Raw genomic sequence first — 27,662 nt, forward strand, 5'->3', positions numbered from 1 at the left:
CTATCCATGAAGATCATGAAGGAACGAGAAGAGATTAAAGATCTCTGTGGCGCTTTGACTCCACCGGTTCCAGCTCGACTCGCCAGACTGAACCTCCGATCTGTGCCGTGTGTTTGAGACCTTGAAGCCGTAACTTTGCTGCGACGGTGAGGAGAGCAAAGCGGCAGTAAAAAATTTAAATAAAACCAGAGTAAGTAGATAACGAGTCAGCTTTCTAATTTGATAAAAGAAAGACGGCCCACTAAAGCATTACGAGAGAGAGAGGAGGAAATAAACAGCTTCCAAAGGCTTCTTCAAAACACGGAGAATGAAAACAGTCTAGTAGCAGTGGTTTAACAGTATTGTACATTATTGTAAATGCGTATACACTCCAGTGGCAGGTGGTGGGGGGGTTTGACGGCTGGCGCGGGACAATAAAGCTGGCAACACCGGTATTGGACGTCAGGAGTCAGGAAGCAGGAAGCGCTCGTTGGGTCAGTCCAACAGGGACCGTCTAGTTTCATAGAGAGACCAGAATGCTCACTGAGGGGAGAAAAACCCATAATGTGCGGAGGCGTCAAATGAAACGCATCATCACGGTCTTTACCGACCCGAGGACCTCAAACCCCTCTCTGATTGGCCGTAGGAGCGACTCCGAACCGAATCCTGGGGCTCGTCCGGTTCCACAAAACCACCTCAGAGCAACAATCACTTTTTGGTCTTCAAAATCCTAAAATGTAACCCCTTCAGTAGATTTAGAAGTGAAGGCTTTCTTTCCTCATTCAGATGGTGTCGTTGCATTAATCGTTCTGTTGCTGGAATCGCCTTTCCTGCTGCTACTATTAATAAAATAAGGATAAAAGCTGTAAAACGTGAGGAGGTTCTGAGGAACCGGGCCCAGAGGTGTCTCTCCAGGGGGTCTCACAGCGGTGTCGGGCGGGCGGTCGGCGTTGGCCTTCCACCAAATGATGGCCGTCTCGCAGAAGAAGTCGAGGTGGAGTCGCACACGATTGTGCACGTTTCTGTGCTGCAACTTTGATGCCAAACTCCAGGAGGGTGTTGTTTCTGCACCGGCTCACCGTTAGTTGTATATATCCATGGACGAGACAGATATTACGGATTAAAACCCAGGAAAGAGAAATCAAGTCTAATCTGGATATCTGACCTGACAAAGAAAAAAAAAAAAGAGAAACATTTTGGGCTGCGAGCCAACACCCACACCAGCGTACCACACGGAGGACAGCGATGCTTTGAAGTTGTATTCTAGAGGATATTTATAAAAAAGAAGACTCCAGTCGACAGTATCTATGAAGCGGAAGGAGATGGCACTGAAGCCGCCCTGTAAATATAGAATAATAAAAATGTTGTGTTTGCCGAGGCTGCACAGCATCATGGGAAAGAAAACTAAACCAACAATTCTAAACGCACTACCTCACAAGGTACGACGAGGCTGTTCTTGGGCCTAAATCCCACAACCCCTCCACCACTTCTGCAGAGGAAGTCCGCCCGTTTTTAGTTCATTTCCCACCGCCGCTGGTCAGCCTTAGCAGTCACTACTTAACTACGACAATGTTGGAGGCCGTACATGTGAGGCCTCGTCTACACCATGTCTACAAAGTCGAGCTACACTCCCAACATGTAATATCAAAACCGAGATTACGCGTTTCTGTCCGAGCGACTGCCGGCCGGGTCGCCGGGCACCACCACGGCCTCGCCCAAAACAAAAACACAAACTTATTGTTGCGGTTATTGTTGTTGTACGTGTCAGTTTTTGTGGGGGTTGTAATAACAGTAGCCAGCGTAGAACTCCCCCAAAAAAACCTTTCTAGAGAGTATTTGGGGTCTTTCCCCTCCAGACTTGGCCTCTCTTTGGCAAAAAGAGACGAGTGTGGAGGTTTGACTGAGTCTTCTACGATGGCTACTGCAGGACAGGAGACAGAGATGCTGTCCTCATCAGTAGTAATAATAATAATAGTAATACTAATAATACTCTCCTGCTGATAGAGGGGGCGTGTCTTCTCTGAGTAAGCTCAATACTTCCTGATGCAGTCAGGACCACGATTACATAAAAAACTAATCATGTTGTACATCATAACCCTGTTATACCAGCTCTGGTGTGTGTGTGTGTGTGTGTGTGTGTGTGTGTGTGTGTGTGTGTGTGTGTGTGTGTGTGTGTGTGTGTGTGTGAAACAGAGCTGTATGTTGTGTGTTCAGTTCAGCAGCATTTGGCTTTCATCTGAATGGGGACAGGCTGTTCCTGTGTGGACCCCCGTGGTGAAGAGAGTCCACGTGTTTTTTTTCGTGTTTCGACATCCCTATCTGACATTATTCCCGCTTGAAAAACCGAGAGAGTCGGGCACGTGTGTGTGTGTGTGTTTCTTTCGTGTGAATGAGGTGTGTGGATGCCTTGATGCACAGACCGGTTCATTGGCGTGAACACTTCAGGAGCTGTCCGTAAACACAGGAAGTAGATTGGACCTGCACCTCTGTTTAGGGTCACCAGGCCTGGGTCAAGCAGCCCGAAAAAAAAAAGAGCTGTTATCCGGCCCGTCCCACTCATCTGGTGGCTGAACTGAGAGGAGGAGCTGCTTAGTGGGAGTCGTGTAGGAGTTAAAACAGTGAAGCTCGCCGAATAAGGAAGTGCTGAGACGTACACACATCACGAATTATATATATATATATATATATATATATATATATATATATATACACACACACACACACACACACACACACACACAATATAAAATATGCATATAGATATATATATATAGATATATATACACATATCTATATGCATCTCTGTCTTACGTCGCTTTTTCGATACATTTTATAGCCTTAAATTCTCTCTTTTTTTGTAAGGTTTTCTATTTTTAACCCCTGAGAATACATAGACTGCTTTAAGTACAAAACACAACGCTCTGAGAGAACAACACAAACAAAGCTGAAGCTGATGACATCATCGTCATCGTCGTCTAGCAGCACAGCCACTCAGCAGAGCTCAGCCACGTCGGACTCGGGGGTCATTGCATAGATGCACACGGCGACATAAAGGAGGACCGACGCGTTTCTCTGGATGCTTGGTGAACCCCGCTGGCCTCATGCAGTCACCAGAAGTAACGCGACTAAAGAAATCACCCGGCGACGAGGATGAACTGCGCAAAAAACGTCACGAAACGAACGCTTCGGGGGGGGAGGGGGGTTAGGTTGTTGAGGATGCTCTGAGTTATTAAGTAGATGCTCATAAAACTATTCTGTGAGTTTTGGGTTTATAGCTCCCCCCAAAAAATCCAGTAAATGGGCCTTTGTGGTCTAAAACGCATTTAACTTGAATAATGAAGTGATATTAATGAACAAGGCGACACAAAATGCTGTTTTTTTTTTTACCTCCAATCAAAAATGTATCGAATGATTATTTTATTGTATTATTATTTTCACCGCGCGTATCTATTGTTTCAGACGTGGCCGAGCCCTGTTTACCGATGGCTCTGGACTGCAGTGCTCTAGTTGGGGGGGTACAGAACAGTAAGCAGCTCTTTGCACTGATAGTACTTCGATGCTTCGTTGATTATTGGCAAACGCTGCATTCACTTCCTTGCTTCAGGCACTGGACATTTGTTTAAGGTGACAAGGAGCCCGATGGCGACAGGGGTGTCGTTTTGGTTTGATTGTTACGAATCCGATTGAGAAACGACTGATTGATCCACTGACTGATTGGTTGGTTGATTGATACAAGGTTGTTGGGGCACAGGGGAAGCGACAGAAGGCACAGAGTTTCTACGATGATTTCTTTCCCCCCCAAAGATTTAAGAAAAAAATAAAAAACCTAACTCAGAATTAGGAAGAATTTGAAAGGAGCTGACAAAACGGCTGTGATGTGAGCAAAGGGATATGCTTATTGTCGTGTGTGTGTGTGTGTGTCTCTCTGTGTGACAATCTGAGTGAGCACCAGGGTTGGGCCCAATCTATTTGCTATAAAAAATAAAAATAAAGAAAAAAAGCTTGAAATGTCTTTTCAAGTAGCTTCTTGAAAATGTCTTTTCAAGAAGATACATTTGAGAATACGGGCTTTCGTTTACATTGGGAGTGAACCCAACCCTGAATGACTGTTACACACTCGAGTGCTCACGTTGCAGCTGATGACTTGCTAGTTGTGCTTTTCAAGGCTGAATGCATGTCATCGCCCTTTGTACATATTCAGACCGGCTCTGCTGTGAAATTGTCTTTCCACTGAGCACATTCAAGAAAAAACAAGGACTGCATCTTCAAGGCCACGGAGACCAGGAGCAAAGCGTACCCTGAAACCAGCTTGAATGATATTAATAATCATAATGATAATCATAATAATGCCCCAAGGTGTCTGACAAGAAATGGCCAGAAACCAAAATTAATCTGAAATACAAAACAGAAGACTATGGGTCATGTTTGTAGAAAGCTGGGGAAGAAACGGTGGTTAACCGCTTAACCGCACAACAGGCAAACCGCTACATTCAACCCCCCCAAAAAAACATCAGGTGAGAGCTGAAGAGATTCCCAATGCGACGGGGATTTGGTTGAACCATGTTTGGCGGACTGTCTGTGGGCACAGATGGGGAGGCGGTTAAGTCCAGTACGGCTACCTGCGTCTCACTTCTCTATGAGGCCAGCACGCTCCTTCTCAGCAGGTCCTCGTTCCCAGAATGCAACTGGGGCAAGCGGAGTTTGCGTGCGCCCGAGCGCGTGTCGGAGAAGTACACGTCGGTCTCAGCGGCGTCCAGCAGGGTCGTGTCCTTTCTCGCGAGTGGCAGGCCGCCGCCCCGGCCTCTGGACTTACCCCGGCGGGGCAGGCGGATGGCCCCCGTGTCGGGCAGCGTGGCCCCGGGGCTGGAGGCCGGACACGGAGACGAGCTTGCGGCGAAGCCGGACGGGACGGCCCTCCCCGCGCAGATGCTGTCCCACGGGTCCTCCGAGATGTGACAGGAATCCATCTTGGAGATGGGCGGCTGCGGTGGTGGGTCCCGGTGCAGGTCGGAGCTCCGCGTCTGGTGGTGGTGAAGGTAGTGGTGGTGCAAGGCCTTGGAGCCCCGGGGCCTTTCCCCCTTTCGGCCCGCTTGGCCGGGCTTCTCCTCCTCCGCCTCGCTCTCCGGCTGCTTGGCGGCGGTGGAGCATGAGGAGGCGGCTGGCGCGGATGGAGGCGCCTGGGGCACAGCGGCGGGTGGACGGTGCCCACGAGCGCGCGACCTGTAGTCCCCTCGCGACCTGTAGCCGCCTCGCGGCTTGAAGCCCCCTCGCGGCTTGCGGCCCAGCTGAGGCGTCTTCCAGGTGGACTGCATGGAGTTCTCCATCCTCAGGTTCAGCAGGCTCTCCTCGCCCTGCAGGAGCTGGAGGACAGGAGCAGGAGAGAGGAGCGGAAGGAAAGCAGAGGAGAGTCGATCAAAAGAAAAAATAGCTGAATCAGTTCAACGTCTCGAGGGGCAATAAATACTTGTTTTACTGGATATGATAAATCTGGACCTGTTGATCAATAGGACAGTTCATTGGACGGTTTCTTGGGGTTCTGGTTGGGAAACCTCCCACTCTCGCCCGCGATGTTTTAGAACAAAAACTCCCCACCTCTCTTCCTCTTTAATATTGTCAAAGAAAGGAGTTTTATTATTAATGTCAACGACGGACCTGGAGGTTTGTTTGATAAAACGTATTACTTCACGCCCTGTTTAAACATCTTTTTTTTTTTGCAGGTATCATCTTTTCGTATTACCATCTCACTCTGTTTTGTTGAAAAAACTAAAAACACAGAATAAACCACGTTCCTGTTTTTTGTCTGTTTTTGTCCCTGAACACATCCCCAAACAATGGAGTTATGACATGCATTGTAGTCAGAGCCGCCTGCCAATCGACACACCAGCAGAGCACATTCCTGAGGAGAACGGCAGGTCAGCGTTGCTCCGACCAGTAAGCTGAGCAACACACGCACACACACCGTAAAAACAGTTAACATTTCCGCCATCCACCATAGAAATAACCACTAGTTCTGCTTTATACTTGTTGTGGAAGTCCCACAAACGTCAGAACATCAAACACCCCCGTGTCTGGGTTCATAATATTATCCGCAGCCGCACTGAATGACGGCCGCTTCCAGCGCTACTTCAGGCGGACCAGCAGCAGTTTAATTTAGCACCGGCAGGACGGCAGTGATGACGGGCGGAGCATCTCAACGCTGATTTCGCAACTCGCTTTCACTCACATTTTTCGGCCAAGTTGAAATTCGCGCCACCTGGCGGAAATTTGCGTTGTTCGCAACCATTCGCGTCTGTGCATTGACTTTGCATGCGAAAAATTCACACCGCTTTTGGTGTGAACGCAGCATAACCGGCCGAGGTGTGGCGCTGCTGGAGGCGTACCTGGTCGGACAGCAGGCTGCCGCTCTTGTCCCGGTGCTGGGTGCCCAAGGCCCACTGGCTCAGCATGTCGTCAGCGGTGATCTGAACCGTCTGAGCGAGCCAGCTGTCGAACAGAGAGTTGTCCAACGGGAAGGACTTTGACAAACCTGAGGGGGAGGGTGGGGGAGCAGGGACAGATGGGAGAGATGGAGGATGCACGGAGGGAGAGATGGATGACATCAGGACAGAGGGAGTAAGAGAGACAAAGTGATGGGAAATAATTGGGAGGGATGAAGGGAAGAAAGAGGGAGAGGAGGGGGAGAAAGACAAAGCAGTCAGGTGAAGGGTGCTGCACATTTTTCAAGAATAAAAAACTACTAAACAACTTCAAATTGATGTTAATCTCTCACAAAGCACCTTTTTTTCCCTTTCAGTTTTGGCCTCGTCACAATCCTAAGAAGTATACAGAGAGCCGATTGTACATCTGTCAGGGAGAGGAAACGGCACCGACGCCATGTTTACAGCGTGCAGCGACACTTCTGTTGCTTCGTCAATGATGAAGCTATAAACCTATTTTAACGGTAGAAAGCCGTTTTCCTGTCTCCCTCCCAACACGTGTGTGTGTGTGTGTGTGTGTGTGTGTGTGTGTGTGTGTGTGTGTGTGAGATTAGGAGATTTCCATGGCTCCTCTTCTGTCATTGTGGGCTGTGAAAGTGCTGCCAAAGCACAGCGTGTCTCGTCTGTGGCATTTTTGTCTCCGCACAAACTCACAGTCGCACAACGGTGCTGAAGGAGAACAGAGAAGGGGAGTTTGGATCTATTATAGCTCATGAACTTCTTCTCTCCTGTTCACATTGAGGCCCTCTAACAGAGCCGGGGTCATGGCCCAGCATCAAACGCACATTTTACATTTCTGAAATGCAGAATAGATTACGTGTTTGATATTTAGCTAAATTGGCACCTGAAAGTTTTTGCACATTGTGTGATAAAAAAAGGAAAAGAAAGCAGAAGTGTAAAAGGTGAGGTTAGGAGCCAGAAGCAGTACGACAGACACAGAATTGTTGAGCTGAGCTTTATTCCAGGCAGAAGACACAACAGGTGCACTGAATGAGCTGAGGAGGTGGGTGTGGCTAACAGGTGAGAGTGATGGAGCTGAGGTGGTGGGTGTAGCTAACAGGTGCACTGATTGAGCTGATTAGCCGAGCCTGGGAGAGAACGCAGAATATTTAGTTTTAGAGCGGGGAAATAACCAGAAATTTTAAATAAAAATCCCAAATTGATTGCATTAGTAACGAGTGACTGACATAAGAGGCGAGTGAGACACGTGTAGTCTTAAAGAAAACAAAAAACACAATATGTTATCATGCTGATTGTACAGCTGCTTCACTTTCTGCTTCTTATGATTATTATTTGCTCGTTATTTGCTGCATTTATGGTCTCTCTCAAACTCATTATGGCCTGTTTGGTGTTTGGCTTCAAATCAAAAGGACAATCTCAGCTATTAGTGTTTCAGAGCGGATCAGAAACCGGACTGTGTGCAAAAGAAATTGATCTCTGTTGGTAACCCGTAGGACCATATAAATATAAGCAGAGATGCCGATAAAGTTGACAAGAACATTATTTAAAATAATAATAAAGATCTCTCTCTCTCTCTCTCTCTCTCTCTCTCTCTCTCTCTCTCTCTCTCTCTCTCTCTCTCTCTCTCTCTCTCTCTCTCTCTCTCTCTCTCTCTCTCTCTCTCTCTCTCTCTCTCTCTCTCTCTCTCTCTCTCGAGTCTATAATGATCTGCCAGCAGGACGGCAGGAGGTGCTATTAGGGTGGCTTTAACAGCAGCTAACACACACACACATTTCCATGACGCAGCATGTCTCTGCAGGAGTTGAGAGATCTCTGGGGAAAGAATAGGTGACGGAGGGGAAAAAAGAGCCAGTGAAGAAGTGTGAGGCAGACAGGAGGGGATGATGGAGAAGAGGAAAGACATACTGTATTTTTTACTACACTTTACAACTGGAGAACATGTAGACACAAGGCCAAGAGCCTAGAGCCGTGCTAGACACGGTCCTGAAGGCCCATCAGAGATGGAGGGCAGACAAGAAGTGATCTAAACACCTGAATAAAGAGGCAGCATCACAGGCTGACTCAATAAATGATCAATCGCAATAAAAAGCTCAGCATGAACCAACAGAAATTCACCGGTTGGAGCTGCTCTCTGCCGTAAAAGGGATGTTTTCTTTATTCCACCTGTCGCCAAAAAGATCTCCCACTCTTCTCAGTAATTTGTGTCACGGTTTGGGTTTTTCTGGGTTCCCGTTTTATTGTGAAGTCCTTGTCTTGTGTGTCCTCTGTGTTCCTGCACTTCCTGCCCGTGTGATTATCCGTGATTGTTTGTCTGCCCTGTTCCCTGATTGTGTATTCCCTTCACCTGTGCTGCCCTCATTGTTTTCCAGCTGTGCCTCATTACCTTCCTCTTGTATTTAAACCCTGTCTGTCTTCTGCCTCAGTGTTAGATTGTACTTTGTGTTGCCTGTCCATGTGCCGCCGTGTTCAACCTTTCTGTTTGTTTAGTGTTTTTTGAAGTCTTGTGTTTTTTGGTAGAATAAGTTATTATTTTTGAACTGTTGCTGTGGCTCTTGGGTCCACTCTTTGAACCTCCATGTAACAAATTTGGCCTCGTAATCTTTTTGCCTGAATAAAATGGGACATTTTCATGTTCTCTTAAACTTAAAAGGTTACAAGTCAAAATGCTATTGGGCAACATTGTATTTAGTTTCGTTCAGAATGAAAGATCACAGGGCCCCATTCCTCGTAGCTGGTTCAACAAAGTCGATCAAATGTACTATTATCCAACTTAAATTACCGCGGTGATTGACGTCAGGCTAACTCGGTTTCTTGAAAGGCTGATCCGCCCTCAAACGGTCTCGTTAATTCGAACCAGACGTCAGTCATCTGGATAATTGCGCATGTCCGTTCCTCTTCAGAAGAGGGAATTGTCGAGCACTGACACCATGATGTTCTAACAGTACAATGGCAAATAAACTCAGATGAACAGCCTCTTTTTTTCTCCACTGAGGAGCAGGAGATGATCATGAACGCATATGTGAAAGTCAAGTCCATAGTCTAATGCTGCATTCACAGCAAATGTAAAAGCACCGCTCCCGCTGCGAGACATGTAAATCTAAATCACAACATGCAGATGAACTCTTACTCTGTTATGCAGCTAAGTTTTTAAGTGTGAGGGTGACATCAGGAAGATAAAAAAAAACTTTTTCCAAATTCCCAGTGGCATATGGGCCCCAATAATAAACCGATGGGGATCAGGAGACGGTCTGTCTGAGGGGTTCTAACACACGTCTTCTTCCTGAGTCCAGAACACAAAGAGGAAGACAAAAGCCACGGAGTCAAGACCAGAGCTGACGGAGAACAGATGGCCTGACGCACGCACGCACACAACACATATACACACACACAGAGACTATGAGATATGAACACATATGGCATGCAAAAACAAATGCACAGAAGACACACAGTGACAGGAACAATTATTTATATATATATATATAATACACACATACGCACACACAGACAAATGATACAGCAAAAGCAGAAACAGGAGGGGCTTGTTTGTCATGGTAACAGGATGTGAGGGATGATCTCACAGCATCTATTCAACATTAAGTTGCTGTTATTATTGCTCATTAGTCAAACAGAGGAAGAGAAGGGAAAAAAGACGGAAAGATAAGCAGAGAGAGAGAAAGAGAAGGAGATAGAGTAAGATATTTATATACACATGGAGAGAGTGTTATAAAAAGAGCCAGAAAGTGAGAGAGAGTTATAAAAAGAGCACTAATGAAAGAGATAAATAGGAAAGAAGAGGGAGATGATATCAGAACAGGAAGCGAGGAAGGAGGAGGAGGAGGCAGACTACCCTCTTTTCCTTTCCTGCGTCACCGTCTCTCCATTTATTGATCATATGCACTTTCTGCTGTTGCCTAATGATGAGCCGCTCTGTTGCATGAGGAAATGAGACAGTGAAGACCTCAAAAACATCTCTGATTGGATCTTAATTTGCTAGAAACCAATGCACACGATGATGGACACAAGGGAGTTTACAACCAGCATATTATACCGTGTATATATATATATATATATATATATATATATATATATATATATATATATATATATATATATATACACACGTGTATATATATATATATATGTGAGCATCACCGCTAACGGCCAACTGAGATGGTTTGTAAGCTGTTTGCACGACGTCTGAGCAGCTTCGTTAAAACTACTAACGAAAAGGTTCGAAACTCTTTTAGGCCCTCGGATATTATTAATGTACAGTAGCACAGCTTTTTAACAGAAAGCCACCGCAGGAATATTCACAACTTATTAGATCTGGATACACATAAATGAGGTTTATGCAAAACTACGACTCCTCCCACCTGATGTCCTGATAGGAGCTGCTCACAGCCGAGGAGCTCGTTTCCAGAGGACACTGAAGAGACTCCGCTTTACTCGCCCACACAAACCCGCTGCATTACAGTGTTTTTCTCTCTTTCTTGTTATTTTCTTTATTTTCTCACGCAATAACAACTTTAATTACATTTTGACAGTTTGTTTTTGTCTTAAACTTGAAAGTTTCATCAGCAACACTTTACTTTAGAATTCATATGCACGACATGAAATAAATGGTTTGAAACCAACTTTAATGTAGTTGTAAGCAAATATACGTAAGTGTATGTTTTTTACTATGACTACTCATCTGGACAACCATAAGCTGTGTGCACATACATGTCTACACATACAAATTAGGCATGTCAGTTTCAGTTAATTGTAAATAACTTATTTTTTAACCTCTTAACGTTCTGCCGTCCCGTGGGCGTCCTTTACTGTACATTCTATTATGCACTTTGCCTCTATTTATAGTTCGGTAAAAGTGCCACATGTTTCTGGAAACCTACGATTCTTGTGGTTCCAGCTGTGCACTCTGTTTCAAGATCAGACCACCACAGCAGCTACAAACAATACTTTTGTTAGACAACAACAAACAAACAAACAATAGCAAAAGCCAGGCAACTCACTGATGACGACTCATATTGATCCATAACATTCCAACAACAACGGCGTTGTTACGTCGTAAAGGTCAAACAAAAAAAATCCTATAAAAGATTTAGTCCAAAACACGTGATTACATCCATAAATATCCACAAACTGGTGTTGCATCATTCCATATCAGCTGGAAGATATGAAACAATATTTCTGCATTTCCACTCGCAAAGCAAGTTTGCATGAGAGCACAGACGAAAACTCGGCCAAAATCAAACCTTTCTTATGAATCCTCACTTGAACCAATAGGAGCTTCATGTCCTGACTGGCAGGCTACATTACCCAACCAGAAGCTACGTTGAAGTACAGGCTCAACCTCTCTTTTCTTACGTGGATCAAGCCTGTCACGTCATACGAATTGGATGACAGCCGTTTCGTACAGCCAATGAAATTGCCTAAAAAACGGGAAATTGCCCAAACAAGGCCCCTTGAGATAATTAACTCGTTTGTTAGAGCTGCGCCTCGCCTGGAATCCAGACGAGAGCAGGCGGTCGCACCAGGAGGCGTTATCAATAACCTGCGATCAAGTCGGACAGTTTTCAGCTGCCTTCAAAGTATACACAGGAAGTCACAGAAAAAAGTATTTTCTGTTAGTTCCGAACTTTTGTCTACTTGTAGTTTACAGATCACGTTTGGATTTATTCATATGTGTTTGTAAATATATATTTATGTAGAAATGTGTGTGTAGCTGCATCCTTTGGTCTTTTTATGTCTGCCTGTGAAATACAATACTAGTAGTTTTGATGTGTGTTGTATAAATACGATTTTGTATTAACAACCACACAAGAAATGTGTTTAGATCAAACATGAGACTAATAGTCAATAATCCAGCGTTAAGTATTCCAACTACACATAAAATAAGGATTTTCTACAACACGTGGTGTTTGCTATCAGATCTAAGAGCCAATCAGCTCTCTGATGTGGCGACAGCCAGGCGTTTCCCATCATGCACTGGGCCACGCAGTCGTTGGAAAGCAACTGCGGCGGCTGACTTTGAAATCGACGGCGACTTGATCTTGTGAGAGTATCGTTGACCACGTTTGCATGACGTCAGAGCAAGTCGGACACAAATCTAACCGGCATGCATTGCGCGCCGATCGCCAGCGATCGATTCTGCGCAGAACTGGCTCATCTCGAACGAGCCTATTCCCTCAGTTATAGAGCCTCAGTTTGGCATTGAATTAGCATGAAAATGTATTTATACTTCATTTTCTCTGTGTCTGCAATACTGGTAGTAAATATGAACCCAATATGAATATAGTACCTCTATAAATTTGCAATACTATAAGCCTTTTTAATAGGTGTATATAGTATATATATCATGAATATTTTCAGTCTCAAAATGGAAAAACACCTCGACATTTCATTAGAAAAACATATGTAAAATGAATTTTATGTGATATTGTTAACTACTTTTTACTTAGACTAGATAAGGCTTCAGGCTATGGTCTCATTGTGTTTTCCAGTCCATAAGTCCCATTTATAGTCATCTATTTGCAAAGAAATGTTCAGGCGGAAATAAAAACCTTATACTTTAGTGTGTTCAAAATTATTCTGACTATTGAGGGGAAAAAAGCTTCAGAGTGTTACCTTTCAAAAGAGACCAAGATCATGCATTTACTCCAAATAGTTAAAGTACAGCTTGCAATTTACTTTTGGTATACCTGGATAGGCGTTTTCGTCATATTTTACAGGAACGCTAAGGAAAAGAAACCTCACATGAGATATATATATATATATATATATATATATATACACAGCTACGTATCTAAAATCTGCGCGCCCAATTTTCCCTTTAATATCTGTCCTCAGATGTGTTGTGTGTCACGTATTGATCGGCTGCTAGTGGATCAGGACGGACGCCATTATCCTCCATCCTCATCTCACCTGTGACGAGGCCGTGCAGTGACAGGCGTCTCTCTCCCAGGTGCTCACTAATGACGAAGATTAACACCGTCTTCCTCCCTCGCTTCTATCACCGGCTCTTTTTTTAACGCCTCATTACCAACTTTACCTCCGTTCACCCACGTAAAGGTCTGGATTGCTGGGTTTCAAACTGCCCTTTTCTCTTGTTTGTGTTTTGACGACACACCGGGAGAGGAATGTTTACAATAACATTGATTACGGGAGTTCAGTTGAAGCGTTAACGAGTTCCGGCAGTAAATACTGCAGGTTTTGATTCACAGTTTAGTGACATATTTCTCCAGTTGATAGCACCATCACAAGACTGATGTATTGCACATTATGAGGCAGTGTCATGCTTTTATTATATTCCTGCTAGGTCCGCTCGTCTTTTATTAGCTGTGATAGACAGTGGGGGTTGTGGGGAGCAGAGGATGTGTGTTGCTAAAAATATGAAAATAACAAGAGTCTTTTTTTTCAACTTGCTTACGTTGAAAGCAATGAAAAGCTCTCAGCTGCTGCTCTGTATCTTTTCATTTGGAGTTTTCATTAAGTTCCTTAATCAATTTAGAAACTTGTAATTTGAATGATCGTACTAAATATAAGGTACCGAGACAATATAAGGTACCGAGGACCGGCTGGTTTGTGGACTGCTGTTATGAAGCTTTGAGTTCGGCATTTTGGCCGTCGCCATCTTGTTTTTTTGCAACCAGTGAACAGGAAGTAACCATATTTGGACTGAGGAGTAGAGACGCTGTATACGTCTCTGGTAGCAACCTGTCAATCACCTTGTAACCAGAGGAGTCGCACCCTGGTGGTCAGTAGAGAGAATGCAGCTTTAACACATGAAGCATATACTTCTATACAACCAGCAGGTCAACACCTATTAAAGATTTTTACCATCGCACCTGACACTCAATCTATGTTCAGGAAATGTATGACAGCGTTGATAATGAAGGCACGTCAAAAAAAGAAAGAAGTACACCAGCATGGAAAGGACGCTGGCTACAGCAGAATAAAAAACTGTTTTTATTAAGGTTGCAGAAATAATATCCTAAAATGTCAACTTCTGTAATATGTATATATTGTGCCCTTATAGAGAGAAATACATAATCTATGCATCAAGGCTACAAATGCAATGCAAAAATTTTGTCAGTGGGATTTTCCCGATGGACACACACACACAAAATATATATATATACCTATCTCTTTCAGCAGGGAGCCGTTCTCTGGCTTCAATCTGTCCTTTTTCTTCTCAGGGCTACTCCTTCTCCTCTCCTTTCCTTTCTCTTTCGCTCCATGCTGCCTGCTCTTTTCTCCCTTCTGGTTTTTCTCTGCAGGGAGCCAAAGAAGACGGACTCAGGTTAGGGATTTTACTTTATTTGTATTTCATTTGTATTTAAACGTCACTGAGCCTGATGGAACTTCTTCCCTCCAGATTTGAGAGAGAAGGAACCAAACAAAGAGTATTCAAGTTGGGAGAAATATGGTGCAACAAAAAAAAAAGATTATTCAGATTCTGTTTTACAGGACATCACCTAACAGTGATTGTCTGTCGGCCAGTTTGTGGCTAAAGGAAAGGGAAAGTGTCATGTGACTACCCTCCCGATGAGGTGTGTGGATGCAGTTCATCTCCAGCGCCACGTTTAGCCTTCTGCTCTACAGATAAAACGTAAAGCACCCCGGGGTGCATGCTAATGATTTTTCTTTTTAAACAATATGTAGTATTCTAGTTAAAGGTTGAGGGTCCGGCTGACGGCATCAAGACCGGTGTGACCTTGAAAACCTCAGTCTAGTCCACCGTTCACGCTTTGACGAAGAAAAAAACAGACAATACTGCCTCTCAGACAAGAGGTCACGCTAATACTATATATATGTAGAAAAAAACGCAACGTTGCCAGTAGTTCAATGTAAATCAAGTAGTATTTTACAAGGATTTGATACAGTTTATTTACTCTACATTCCATTTCTGCTGACTCCAGATTGGTGCCATGTAATTTATCAATAATTCGAAATTAATTTTGACAAAAAATTGCCTAACTTAGTGACGAGAGGGGAAAGGGGGTAAAACAAACTTGAAAACCACCAAAATGATTCTAACATCTTGATGGTTTCATCATTACAAATTATTTTGAACGATCTATCAACACGTGAAATAATACTCAATATTTTAATTGATTGTTCTTATAACGTCTTAAATTAATTTACAATATTAAAAATAAGGCTGAAACTACAATTTATTTTCATTTTCAACTAATCTGTCCTTTATTATTTTACAATTATTTAGTCTATAAAATGACACACACACACACACACACACACACACACACACTCACTCATGGACTTTGATGCGCGCTCCCACGAAGTCCTTGAGGGTTTAAGGGTGTCCCACTGTCACATCGTAGAGTGCTTGAGGGCTCTCTGGCAGACATTTTGAGTCCTTTATGAACCCTTTCCGCAAGTCAGCATTAGATGCCGACTTTGCCTCAGGGAATTACCCACAGTTCATAGCAATGTGACGTTAAACACCCTTTGGTGTGAACACCCTTTGGTGTGAACGCAGCATGAGGGGGTTTGAGGGTTTAGGGTGGAGATTGGGATTGAGCCATATACTTCTATACAATCAGAGGAGTCGCCCCCTGGTAGAATAGAGAGAATGTTAATAAAAAGCTTTGATGTATTATTGTAGCTGTTCTACAGTCTAGATTATTTTAGAAGTGTGTGTGTGTGCGTGTGTGTGTGTGTGTGTGTGTCTGTATGCGTGCGTGTGTGTGTTGGTCAGTACATGTCTCCACTGTATGTGGCTGTCATAGCCAGCAGTAGCTGTCCTCATGCTTGCTTTAGCATGGAGGAGTAGGATGTGCATGAATGAAGCTGAGAGAGACCAGAGAGGGATTTCACACTGAGACGACCATCATGTGTGTGTGTGTGTGTGTGTGTGTGTGTGTGTGTTTCAAAAGCAAGACGGCAAAGGGGAAGAGAGTGTGACAGTATAGTTCACAATACTTAATGTTCACAAAGACTGTAAAGTGAAAGAAGAAAAGACCATGTGTGTGTGTAATGTGTGTTGTTGAGTCTCTAAATCATTTGCCTTCCCAAACCTTTCCAGCAGATACAAACTTCAGAGCCGCACAACGAGCACTCACAATATCAAATGACTCTGATCAAACCCTAAACCAACACTTCTCATTAGTTCCATCTGGACAGAAGATACGGAGCACATAAAGTGAGAAGAGTTTTGTTCCTTCTGCAACGGAACAATCTGACACGGTTGTGAGCTGAGAGACAACGATGGACTCTATGGAAGAAGTGGGGGTTCGGCATTTGACTCTAAATTACCATAATTTACTAAATAAACATCATGCTGTATTGAAGAAGACTTGAAACTAGAGATTGAGACATAAACTCATGTTTACTTAGGGAATAAATGAAGAGAGAAGTAGAGTCATTTTATATAGACTTCTATACAACCAAAGGAGTCACCCCCTGCTGGTCAGTAGAGAGAATGCAATCACTATTGCACTGGCTTCATTTTTCAGAACCGAAGGTTGCCGACTGGATACAACAGGCAATGAAGTGTTAAAAATTTTATCAGCCCCTTCGACAGAAAGGTCAGAGTTCGGTTCAGCTTTGACAACCTAACACTGTTTTGTTGCAATGCTTTTTGTTTTTTCACAGTAAATTGAGATTTGTATCGCCTCGTTACTGAAATGTGCTCTGCAGATGAACTGGCCTTGCCTCGAGAGCGGCTGGATTTCTTTCAAGAAAACGACAATGATGTGGAAATATGGAAGAATTAAAGAAAGCTGTTTCCCCTGATTGCTTTTGTTGCAGCACCGCTCATGCACAGCAGCTTCTGATTCTCTCCTCTGGCTGCAGAGCTTTGCACCAGAAAACAAAGCTCACATCCTTCCTGTCTCCAGTGTTTACAGGCGGAACACAGATCTTGTGCAAGAACTGTGTCAGATTAAGAGAAAGAGGCTGTTTGACATACTTGATTTACAGATGGCTTCAGGTTTCATCCTCCACACACGAGAACCTTGTATTATAGAGATATGAGTGATATATGTAAATAAATAAGTTTAGTTTACATGCAGGGTGTGTTTCATGTTACAAGGTGTTGTTAATCAGAACCTTATCACTGCACTGACTGCCAGTAGAACAACTTTAACTCTGTTTGACATCAGGAACTTTTCCAAGAACCCAGAAACCATTTAAGGAACTAAGAGAGTTTTCTCTTAGTAGTAGTTCCTGGCCTCTGGTTTTAGTGTCTTCAGCCTCCTTTTCACTGTCGGCACTTGTCCCTTCTATGTTATATTTATAGGTATTTAGATTTGGTGTAAAAAGGCTTTTTAAATGATTATTTTGTTCCTAATTTTAGTTCCTACAGGGAACCTTTGAACCCTTGTTGTCAGCTTAAAGGTGTAAAAAACACTGCATGGTCAAATTCTCTAAACTTTTTAACTTCTCTGCTTTTTTTATAGGATGTGAATGAAAAACCTTACATAAATATTGTTATAAATGTTGTTTTTTCTCAATGAGTTTGTTCTCAGACTCTGATCCAGAAATCTCCACTTCAGCAGCTCTTACATCCACCAAACGTTACTCTTTCATTACATATATTCTGAGGGTTTATGCAGAGGGGTTTGTTCACACAGCATTCAGAGCCTCATTTCTCCATGTATTCCTAAAAACATGGAGAAAATAGATTTGTTGACAGTATTGTCTGATTTATGAAGTGATACAAAGAGAAAAACAAAATGACTCTAATATGTCATAAACCTGGCTTCATCCAATGTTCAGATTTATGTTCCAGAAACATATTAAAACCAACACACATAACGACATAATTGCAAATTCAAACACACAATTTCAGAAATATTGTAATATCAAATATAATAACCATTATGTGAGCAATCACCTGGGGGAGTTTGATGGTGATATCTATAAGCTAAGAGGACTTAGGACTTAAACGAGTGCAGGTACCCAACACTTCTCTCCACTTTTCCAATTTATTTCACGGCCGCTGCAGAAATTGTGAGTTGGTGTGTGTCCCATTAGCGGCGGGAGATCTCCAAGGAGGGAGCTCTCTATCCTGCGGCTCCACACGGTCGTTTACTTCTTTTCTTTTGACAGGAGGACCATCTCATTCTCTGATAAGGGGCCGTTTTACAACATTTTCCCCCACATTTTTATTTTACTGTAATCTGATCTTGTTCCTTTCAAGCTAGTTTGTGGGGCTTTTTCAAGGACGTCTGCAGGCGACTCTGCTTTACCTCCTGTACGTTTTAATCTCTAACCATCAACAATGGGAACCTTTCCGTCCCTGTTTTGTCTCGACGTTCTGCTGCTGCCTTTCTCTCCACATCTCCGCAATATCATCCTCCCTTCCTCTCTTGTTTAGGAGGCGAGCAGCACCGGGGGACTCGTCTTTCTGAAGCGAGTGATTCATTTCTCCTCTTTCTAGGTGCACTGAACTGCAGCGTGAGTTGGTGTGTGTCCCATTTCTTACCTGAGCTCATTAGTGCAATATGAGAACGCTTTCTTATTTTTCCCTCGCCTACTCTCTCTCTCTCTCCCTCACCCTCATGGTCGCTTCTCCTGTTCTTCCTTTCACCTTATTGCATTCTTGTCCCTTCCCGTCCTCCTCTTCCTCCGTCCTTATTTTCTGTCGTCCTCATGCTCTATCGCAGACGCACGCACGCACGCACATGCTGAGAGCAGATCAGAGAGACCACTACTAACCACTGTCAGCTTGTCACAGCTCAGTTTGAGCCAAAATGTAAATTTAGTGCACTTCCTGCATAATAATAACTCTCTCTCTCTTTTGGCTCTATGACAGCTCTTTTTAATCATTGCGTGAGGGCTGGCAAAATATATATATTGATATTATAAAGTGTCGTGATTTTCTGGTTTTAAATTAGAGGAAATTGATAACTTCACACACTTAGTAAATGTTACCAACATTATTGTTGGTTATTGATCAAGTAATGAATTACTGTTGGTTATTGATCAAGTAATGAATCACTTGCCACAGAATGATATCATCCTAGAGCAGACTTCCTCGAGCCCCTGGCATCGTGCTCCCTGTCTGGATGTGGGGCTACGGGGATATCGGCCGCCTCTGGGAACATGTGAGCATGCCTCCTCCCCCGACATGACAGACAGGCAGATAAACATGACAGAGACAGACAGGCGGACTGGCAGACAGGAGGCAGAACATGACAGGTTAAGTGCTGTGAGAGACAGACGGACGGATGGAGGCTCGCGGGTCTGTTTCAGGTGGGCTAAGGGAGAGCTGTGTGTGTGTGTGTGTGTGTGTGTGTGTGTGTGTGTGTGTGTGTGTGTGTGTGTGTGTGTGTGTGTGTGTGTGTTTTCCCCACATTTTGGGGGGAAAAAATAAAACCAGCCCAGAGGAAGACGAGGGGAGCTGGTGCATGCAGAACTCGTGGCCATCTGCACGCTTCCGAACATTTTGATTTTACACATCAGGATTGGATGTCAGACATGTTTTAAAAAATAAAACCTTTTTTAAAACACATTCTGTAAAACAGAGAATATTTTCAGTGTCTTTAGACTCTGTATCCAACATGTTCTGCTTGTTGCGTTGCATTGGTTCTGTGTTTGTACGTATAGGAGCAGATACGCATTGGATCAAAGTGAATATGATCCAAACTGACGACCAGTTTTCATTTTGATTTGTTTTGAATTCCCTAACTTTCCATCCCTGCTGAGACTCATCATCCGTCTGAACATAACTTGGGTGCAGCGTTGTCTGAAAATCTATTTTTCTTTGCGAGCTCTTTCGTTTTAGTGTCACTTTTAGTGTCGCAGAGTTTGAGTCAAAGTGAGAACGATGGACCGACCGAAAGGGTAAGATGGAGGACACCGCCAATGAGAGGAAAGAAGGGAAAAGAAAGAAAAACAGATGGTGGAGGAGAGATAGATTAAAGAGGAGGATACAGAGAAATGGAGGGATGGAAAATAAGAGAGAAAGATAAAAGAGGTCGAGGAAAGAGGTAGATGCAAGGTGAGGGACACGACGAATCATTACAGCAGACAAGCTCATCCTTCACTTTCTCTCACACACACACGCGCATACATACACACACACACGCACACACGCGCACACACACACACACACACACCCTAATCTAACTCCTGTGGTAGTGAGAATAGATATGGCTGTTTAGTGCCATCAGCACAGCTCCCAGTACCTGATGGCAATGCTGAGTCAGCAGCTTTGTGTGCGTGTGTGTGTGAGGGAGGGACACAGAGGGAGTTAGAGAGAGAGAGAAAGAGAGAGAGTGAATGTGTTTGTAAGATTTAGTGGTGTGTATAAATGTGTGTATGTGCAGTCGTCCTCGAGAATGATGAGCACTGAAAATTGAGCACTTCTAACACACACACACACACACACACACACACACACACACACACAGCCACAGGGGAGAGCTGACGATAGTTCACTATCATTACCATGCCAGCGAGACGTAACTGGCATTACCATGACAACAAGCTTTCGCTGTCACAGCTGCAGGTCACGACTGCGAGAACCAATCAGAGCTCCTCGACTCATAAACACATAAATAACATAATCAGAGGCAGATACAGGTTGCTTTCTTTTCTACTACACTTAGGCTGGGTTGCACCAACAAGGATTAACTCGTAAACTAGGTTCAAACCAGGTTTGTCTTTTAATCCAGTACCAAACTTTAAACCTAGTTTAACCTTAGTTTACAATTAATCCTGGGTAAATCTAACCCTTTGGCAATCTCTGTTTAATTTCCATTTAAATCTAGATTAAAATCAAATCTGTTGCACCAGTTATTTTAAACCTAGACTAAACCTGGATTAGCAGCTATATTTAAACCACCCCTGGAGGGGGTTTATCTCCATTTTGTTGACAACATGGCTGCATATCTTCGCTGGATGGGGTTAGAGGAAAGAGTTCCTCGTAGGAAAATTAGAGATTGGTTAAACCCAATTGAATTGTATGACGACAGCGAGTTTTTTTACAGCGGTATAGATTCACAAAGGAGTCTGTCATATACCTCAATGGGAAGGTTGGACCAGCAATCAAGCATGGAAGTGAGAGGAACTTTGCTGTGCCACCACTTCTCCAGCTCCTAGTAGCTGGAGTTAAACTCCTCCATTAACTCGGTCAGCAACATCTTTTCAAATGTTTGACCCTCTTTGACGTGCCATGATAGCTAGCTAGAGTGACAGAATTTATTAGCTATTGCCGCTGAAGTGGTAAGCTATAAACGGTAACTAACGGTATCAGTAACGGAATGTTTCCATGGCAACATAAACTAATTCTGTTTTAACCCTTGTTTAAACTAGTTTAACTAATCCAGGGTTAAAATTAAGATGTGCAACACATCTCTGATTCATTATAAACCAGTTTAAACCTAGATTTACTAACCCTAGATTACTAAACCAGGATTCATTTAATCCATGTTGGTGCAACCCAGCCAGAGATTGCCAAAGGGTTAGATTTACCCAGGATTAATTGTAAACTAAGGTTAAACTAGGTTTAAAGTTTGGTGCAACTGGATTAAAGACAATCCTGGTTTAAACCTAGTTCAAGAGTTAATCATTGTTGGTGCAACCCAGCCTTAAAGCCTAACTTTGGGACTATTTTCACATGTTTTTGTGTCCGAGACACTAACGGGGACGCTAATGAAAGAACAAAGGTTTTATTTCTCAGTCGTGTCCATAACACGAGAAATGAAACCTTTGTTCTTTCATCGTGTCTCATTGAGTCTCGTTCTGAAATCAGAGCATGACTTGATGCCAGAGAGAGGTGAAGACTTGAGTTATCTAAAAGATTTTCAATGTCATTTTTTTTGCAGATTTTGACTGCGTGGATACACCGTGATTTCAGAACGAGACTTCTTCTCCGAGCTGGAAAAACAATGCAACGGAGGAAGCAAAAGGGAAAGAACACAACAAACATTTTATTCCTCTGCAGGGTCCTCGTCATTACGTTGTCAGACACTTATATTAATAACCATCTGAGCCCGCCAGTGGCAAAAACAAAGTTAGCTCTTAGTGGACGTACATGGATTACGACGCATAGCGCTCTCGCTCGATACCGGACAAATTGTTCATGAATTGTTGTCAATTAAAGACACAAAAAGATCAGGAAACTAGACTCCAGGTTGAAGAATACCCTTGTTACCCTCTTCCTCCATAACGAGGGCTCACCGTCATCACAAGAACAGCTGGTGAGTCTGGCAGCCAATCAATCAGCCAGTCAGCGTTTGTTATCTGACTTTAATGATCGCGATGAGAAGGTTCTTCACCTTGACTTTATTATGAGCTTCTCTCATCTTCTAGAGTTCTAATTTAGGATTAATTTTGAAAATTGTCATCATAATAAATACTTTTTTTGCATGTTTAGTTTGGCTTTCGTACCTTTTTTCTGTCCGTTAAAGTCTACGGGTTAAATTGTGTAATTTGGGACTTATTTGTAGAAAAAAAGGCTATATTGTGCGATTATGAACCTACTTTCTATAATATCAGTAAATGTACTGCTTGTTTTCTGATTTAAAAGAGCTTTTTAAAGGAGACTTGACGAGCTCACTGACGTATATATGCAGACCAGGAAGTGCCGCTGGTGGTTCTTCTTCTTCATGGGTTAGAGCCTACTTCCTGCTTCACTGTCTGCATGAGGCTGTTTGTCCGTATTAGTTGTTGAAGGTCAGAGGACTGAAATATCGTCAACAAAGGGATTAAAAGCGACAGACAGGGTCTGAGATTCTGTGTTTTCTTTCCTCCTCTACACTCAACTACTGCAGCTGACTTCAGGGGCCACAAGAACTGCAACTGCCCGGCATATGTTCACAGTGTTATGACATCATCGCAACGGCTCCTGAGTCAGTTTAAGTATTGATTTTTAAGATGTTGTCACTAACTTTTAAGGCTCTTCACTGGCGGGCCTCTGGCTCCAGATGCAACCTCACTAGATGTACTAAAGTCCGGACTGGTGTCAAAAGGTGAGGAGTCTCCCGGCTCTGGAACAGTTTAATAACCAAGGTACACTGATCAGTTAGGGCATAACTTTACTGAAATCTCTTCGAGAAAGATAAAGAAATAAAAAAAGGCCGCATTATGGAAAAATGTGTTTACTACACAGACTGTATATACAAATAGGACTTAGTCACGTGACGTCACCCATCGGTTTGTGGGCCGCTGTTTTAAAGCCCAACGTTTGGTTTCTGGCGTCATCTTGATTTTTGGCCATCACCATCTTGTTTTTTTTTTTGCAACCAGAAGTGATACGAGCTAAGAACAACCAAACGCTGAATAAGACATTTCTAGGTGACCAAAAAACTCACAATTTGAAACTCGAGATTGAAACCATAAACTCATGTTTACAATGTTTACTGAGAGAATAAATCAAGAGAGAAGTAGAGTAATTTTCTATAGACTTCTATACAAACAGAGAAGTCGTCCCCTGGTGGTCAGTAGAGATACTGCAGCTTTAACACATGAACCATAGACTTCTATACAACCAGAGGAGTCACCCCCTGGTGGTCAGCAGAGAGACTGCAGCTTTAACACATGAAGCATAGACTTCTATACAAATCAACGTTTAAGGCTCGTCTGCATTTGCTTCACTTTTTCAGAGCCAGAGGTTGCAGCCTGGTTTTCTATAAATATAGCTAGGTCCTTAATGAGGAGTTTAGTTGTTTCCAGGTCAAATTATAATAAATATTATAAAGCAATTATTCATCCAGGTAGGTAAAAGATAAATGTAGCCGATTCTACCAGGTGGTAAAAATACAAGAATTGTGCCCCAGATTTAACCTGGCGGTCCCGCTCTGAATATAAATCTGATTTTGAGCAGATATCCACCCAGCTGTGGCCATCATGTTCTCATCACAGAGCAGCGGCACCAAATGCATCAAGGTCAGACTTCACCTGAGCAGAGTGGAGTGGAAATTGAGCTCCATTTATGTGGATGTGTGTGTCACAATATCCGGCTGAACTACTATTTCAGTGCTTGTGGCGGTGCAGGTGTCGAGTGTGGCCTACTGTGCAAAAATGATGACAGGCCATTTACCAAAACTGTCCGCCCACCACACTCATTCAACAAGGGGTTGGATTGAACCGTTATGCACTTTAGCTTTACCAAATTGCACTTTTTGGGTGGACAGAGTGTGTGTTGGCGGCCTCGGCTACAGCGCTAGAGTGGGTGATTATTTTTTTTTCATTGGCATGTTTCGAATAACCACCATAGACACACATGTTTTCTTTGTCTCTTACCTCCAGCAATGTCCTCTTCAAGGAGTTGTATCTGCAGGTGAAAGATCTTCTCCTGGATGTCGCACATGGTGTGTTTCATTTTCTCCCTCCGCGTCACCATGTAGCACAGGTTACGCACCTGGAACACATGACACAGGCGTTACAAACACACGATGCAAAGAGCATGTGGCACCTTTAGTGCAGGGACGTGAACCCGACAGGGCGGAGAAACATTATGACCTGCAGACGTGTGGCTGTATATACAGACACACATTTAGTCCAGTCACCCTATAATCATCATACAACACACACAACACACAGAGTAAGGGACTCTTAACAGGCAAAATATCTTATCTTAAAAAGGCGTTAAAGAGGCGTTGGGACAATTTATTCCCAAACTCTGCAGCTCTACATGCCTTTTTAGGCTCTTTCAGCTCATTGTTTTGGTTGAGTGGAATAATCTTCCTGCTCACCAAACCCACTACTGGCAGCAGTTTCAAAGGGAACAAAGCAGTGATAAACCCACTGTATGCCACCTGCCCAGAGATAGCAAAACAAAGCTAAAAAAAAAATTGAGCATATATTGCTAAAATAAATGATACTATTGCTCTGTCTGTTGGAGGTACAACAAGGCAATTGTCTGACAATAAATTATCAAAACAATATGTAATGCAATTTATAACATGTTAGCTTGTTGTTCTATTTTCTAGAGGCTAAACATGCTCCTTAAATACAGATAAAGATCAAAGCAACAATATATAACATCACAGGTTTATGTGCATCCAGTAATGAGACAATATGATGACTTCCTGCTTCCTGCCAACAAACTCTTCTTCCTCTCAGAACCAAACTCCAGCTGAGCCCTCCTGCTCCTCCACACGGCCAGATGAAGCAGGAGACAATTGTGCATGTGAGTGCACGGCGAGAATAGAGCCGGGAGATGAAATGTCTGCATGTTTATGTTCAGTGCATATGGATGTTCAAAGAAAAAGCTGTGGTTGTAAATGTGTGTGTGGGTGTGTGACTATTTTTTTAATCGGCAACAGATACAAGAGAAGGAGACACAGAGACAAGAAAGCAAGTAAAGAGACTGAGACTAATAGAGACAGAAATAGAGAGAATAAAGAGAGAGAGAAACAGGTAGGGAGAGAGACAGGCGGTGCAAGAGGCTGAGTAAACAAGATTCGGTGCAGTCCCCTGGCAGCTGTAGCTGTTACATGCTCACAAAATAATTTTAGAATTTTTTTAAAACAGTCTCAGAGAGTGGAGACCCATGTTAGCTGTTAGCCGACGATGTGGACAGAAGACTCAGAAAGGGGAGAGACTTGTTCAGCTTAACTTTGACATGCAACATTATGAGTCTAAATTTTATTTATGTCCAATACCTCCACAGCAAAATAATAGAGATAGGATGGATGCTATGGCTGGGTTATGTTGGAAAAAAAACGACACTTCATAAAGCTTGTTGTTCATACAGCTTGTCACCCGACCGTGTTGGAAGAAGTCCCACTCACTGGCGAATAAGCAACTCTCCTAGAGAGGCAGGATGCAATAATCCGTTTAAATATGTGAATACCAGCGCACACTTACAGGCAACTCCATGGTGTCATTCATAGTGTTGCACTTGGTTGCATGCAGGAAAAGGGACAGTAAAATGTTATGAAAAAAGCAAGCTATGTGTTAATGCAGTGCATACCAAAGTACTACATGTTAATGCACTGCATACTAATGCACTGCATACTAAAGTACTAAATATTAAAGTGCTGCACACTAAAGTAGAGCATATTAACATATTACCAAACTACTACATTCTAAGGGAATGTATACTAACGCACTGCATACTAACATAGTAAATACTAACAGACTGCATGTGTACAGCATGCTAATGTACCTAAACGCGCTGCATGCGAACATACGGCATACTAACAGAACTGCATGCTAACACACGGCATGCAAACACACGTCATACTAAGAGAAGCCGGTCTCAAGGCCCCCAGATGCAATGCATTGTGGGGCAGTTGAGTATGTGCAGTAAGCTCACGTCTCATACTCAGAAATTCTTGCTAATGAAGTATACATGCAGGCATTTTCTCTCACACACTGAATTTGACGTAATACTTAGTATGAATAATATGTTAGTATGTGGTTCTAAACACACACACACACACACACAGCAACACACACACAGCAACACAACACAGCACTGAATGTAAATGTGTGGCTTTACTGTTCTGCAAATGTTTTCACAAGGCCGCGCCCCGCACAGTAAAGGTTTCATGTCCTCATAGGTATGTCAGGTTCAAACCGCCAAGAGCTATTACACACACTGATATTTATGTCCAAAACAAATAATGGATTGTCTCAGTTTATGTCGAGAACATGCTGTTGTTTTTCCTTGATTTATATACTGCAGAGTCCATCCAACACGTTGTCGTGACAGCAAAGTAACTGCAGAGGGAGGAAGGGAGAGAAACTAATTGGTACCCAGCCAGAGCACTTGAATCCCAAACTAACAAGCCAGAAATGGGATCTCTGCCAACTCTCACAACGGTAAATCAGTAATACACACACACATCCGTGTGTGTGTGTGTGTGTGTGTGGGGCATCGTGTGTGTGTAAGCCTGAAGATTTGCCATGGTGCTAATGGGACAGGACAGATTGTGTGTGTGTGTGTGTGTGTGTGTGTGTGTGTGTGTGTGTGTGTGTGTGTGTGTGTGTGTGTGTGTGTGTGTGTGTGTGTGTGTGTGTGTGTGTGTGTGTGTGTGTGTGTGTGTGTGTGCGCGCGCGTGTAGGAAAGCACAGGTATTAAAAAACGAAGACAAAAAAAAAACAAGAGACACATACCAGTAAAATATGACTCTGGTGAGAACACAGCACAAAACAACATCACAGACGGGAACTACCTCCAAAGTGTGCATGTGTGTGTGTGTGTCAGCAAGTGGGATATACAGAGGCAGAAAGAGAGCAAGGCCTTTATCTCAGTTTCCATTTGTGATAAAGAAACAGAATTGGTTTGTTTACTTCAACAGTGAATGTGCAGGTGTATGTGTG

At 43.2% G+C, this 27,662-nt stretch overlaps 1 protein-coding gene across 1 annotated transcript in view; it reads right to left on the reverse strand.

Moving 5' to 3' along the window:
- Positions 1–4,613: 4,613 nt before the first annotated feature.
- Positions 4,614–27,662, reverse strand: part of jade2 (jade family PHD finger 2) — a gene marked incomplete at both ends in the record, with an annotated part of 131,284 nt that continues 108,235 nt past the window's right edge. The window contains 4 exon segments of the mRNA XM_079237798.1: positions 4,614–5,339; positions 6,360–6,505; positions 14,558–14,689; positions 24,633–24,750. Coding sequence (XP_079093924.1) covers positions 4,614–5,339; positions 6,360–6,505; positions 14,558–14,689; positions 24,633–24,750 — 1,122 coding nt within the window.

This window comes from Taurulus bubalis, assembly GCF_910589615.1.
Source record: "Taurulus bubalis genome assembly, chromosome: 2".
Classification (NCBI taxonomy): domain Eukaryota; kingdom Metazoa; phylum Chordata; class Actinopteri; order Perciformes; family Cottidae; genus Taurulus; species Taurulus bubalis.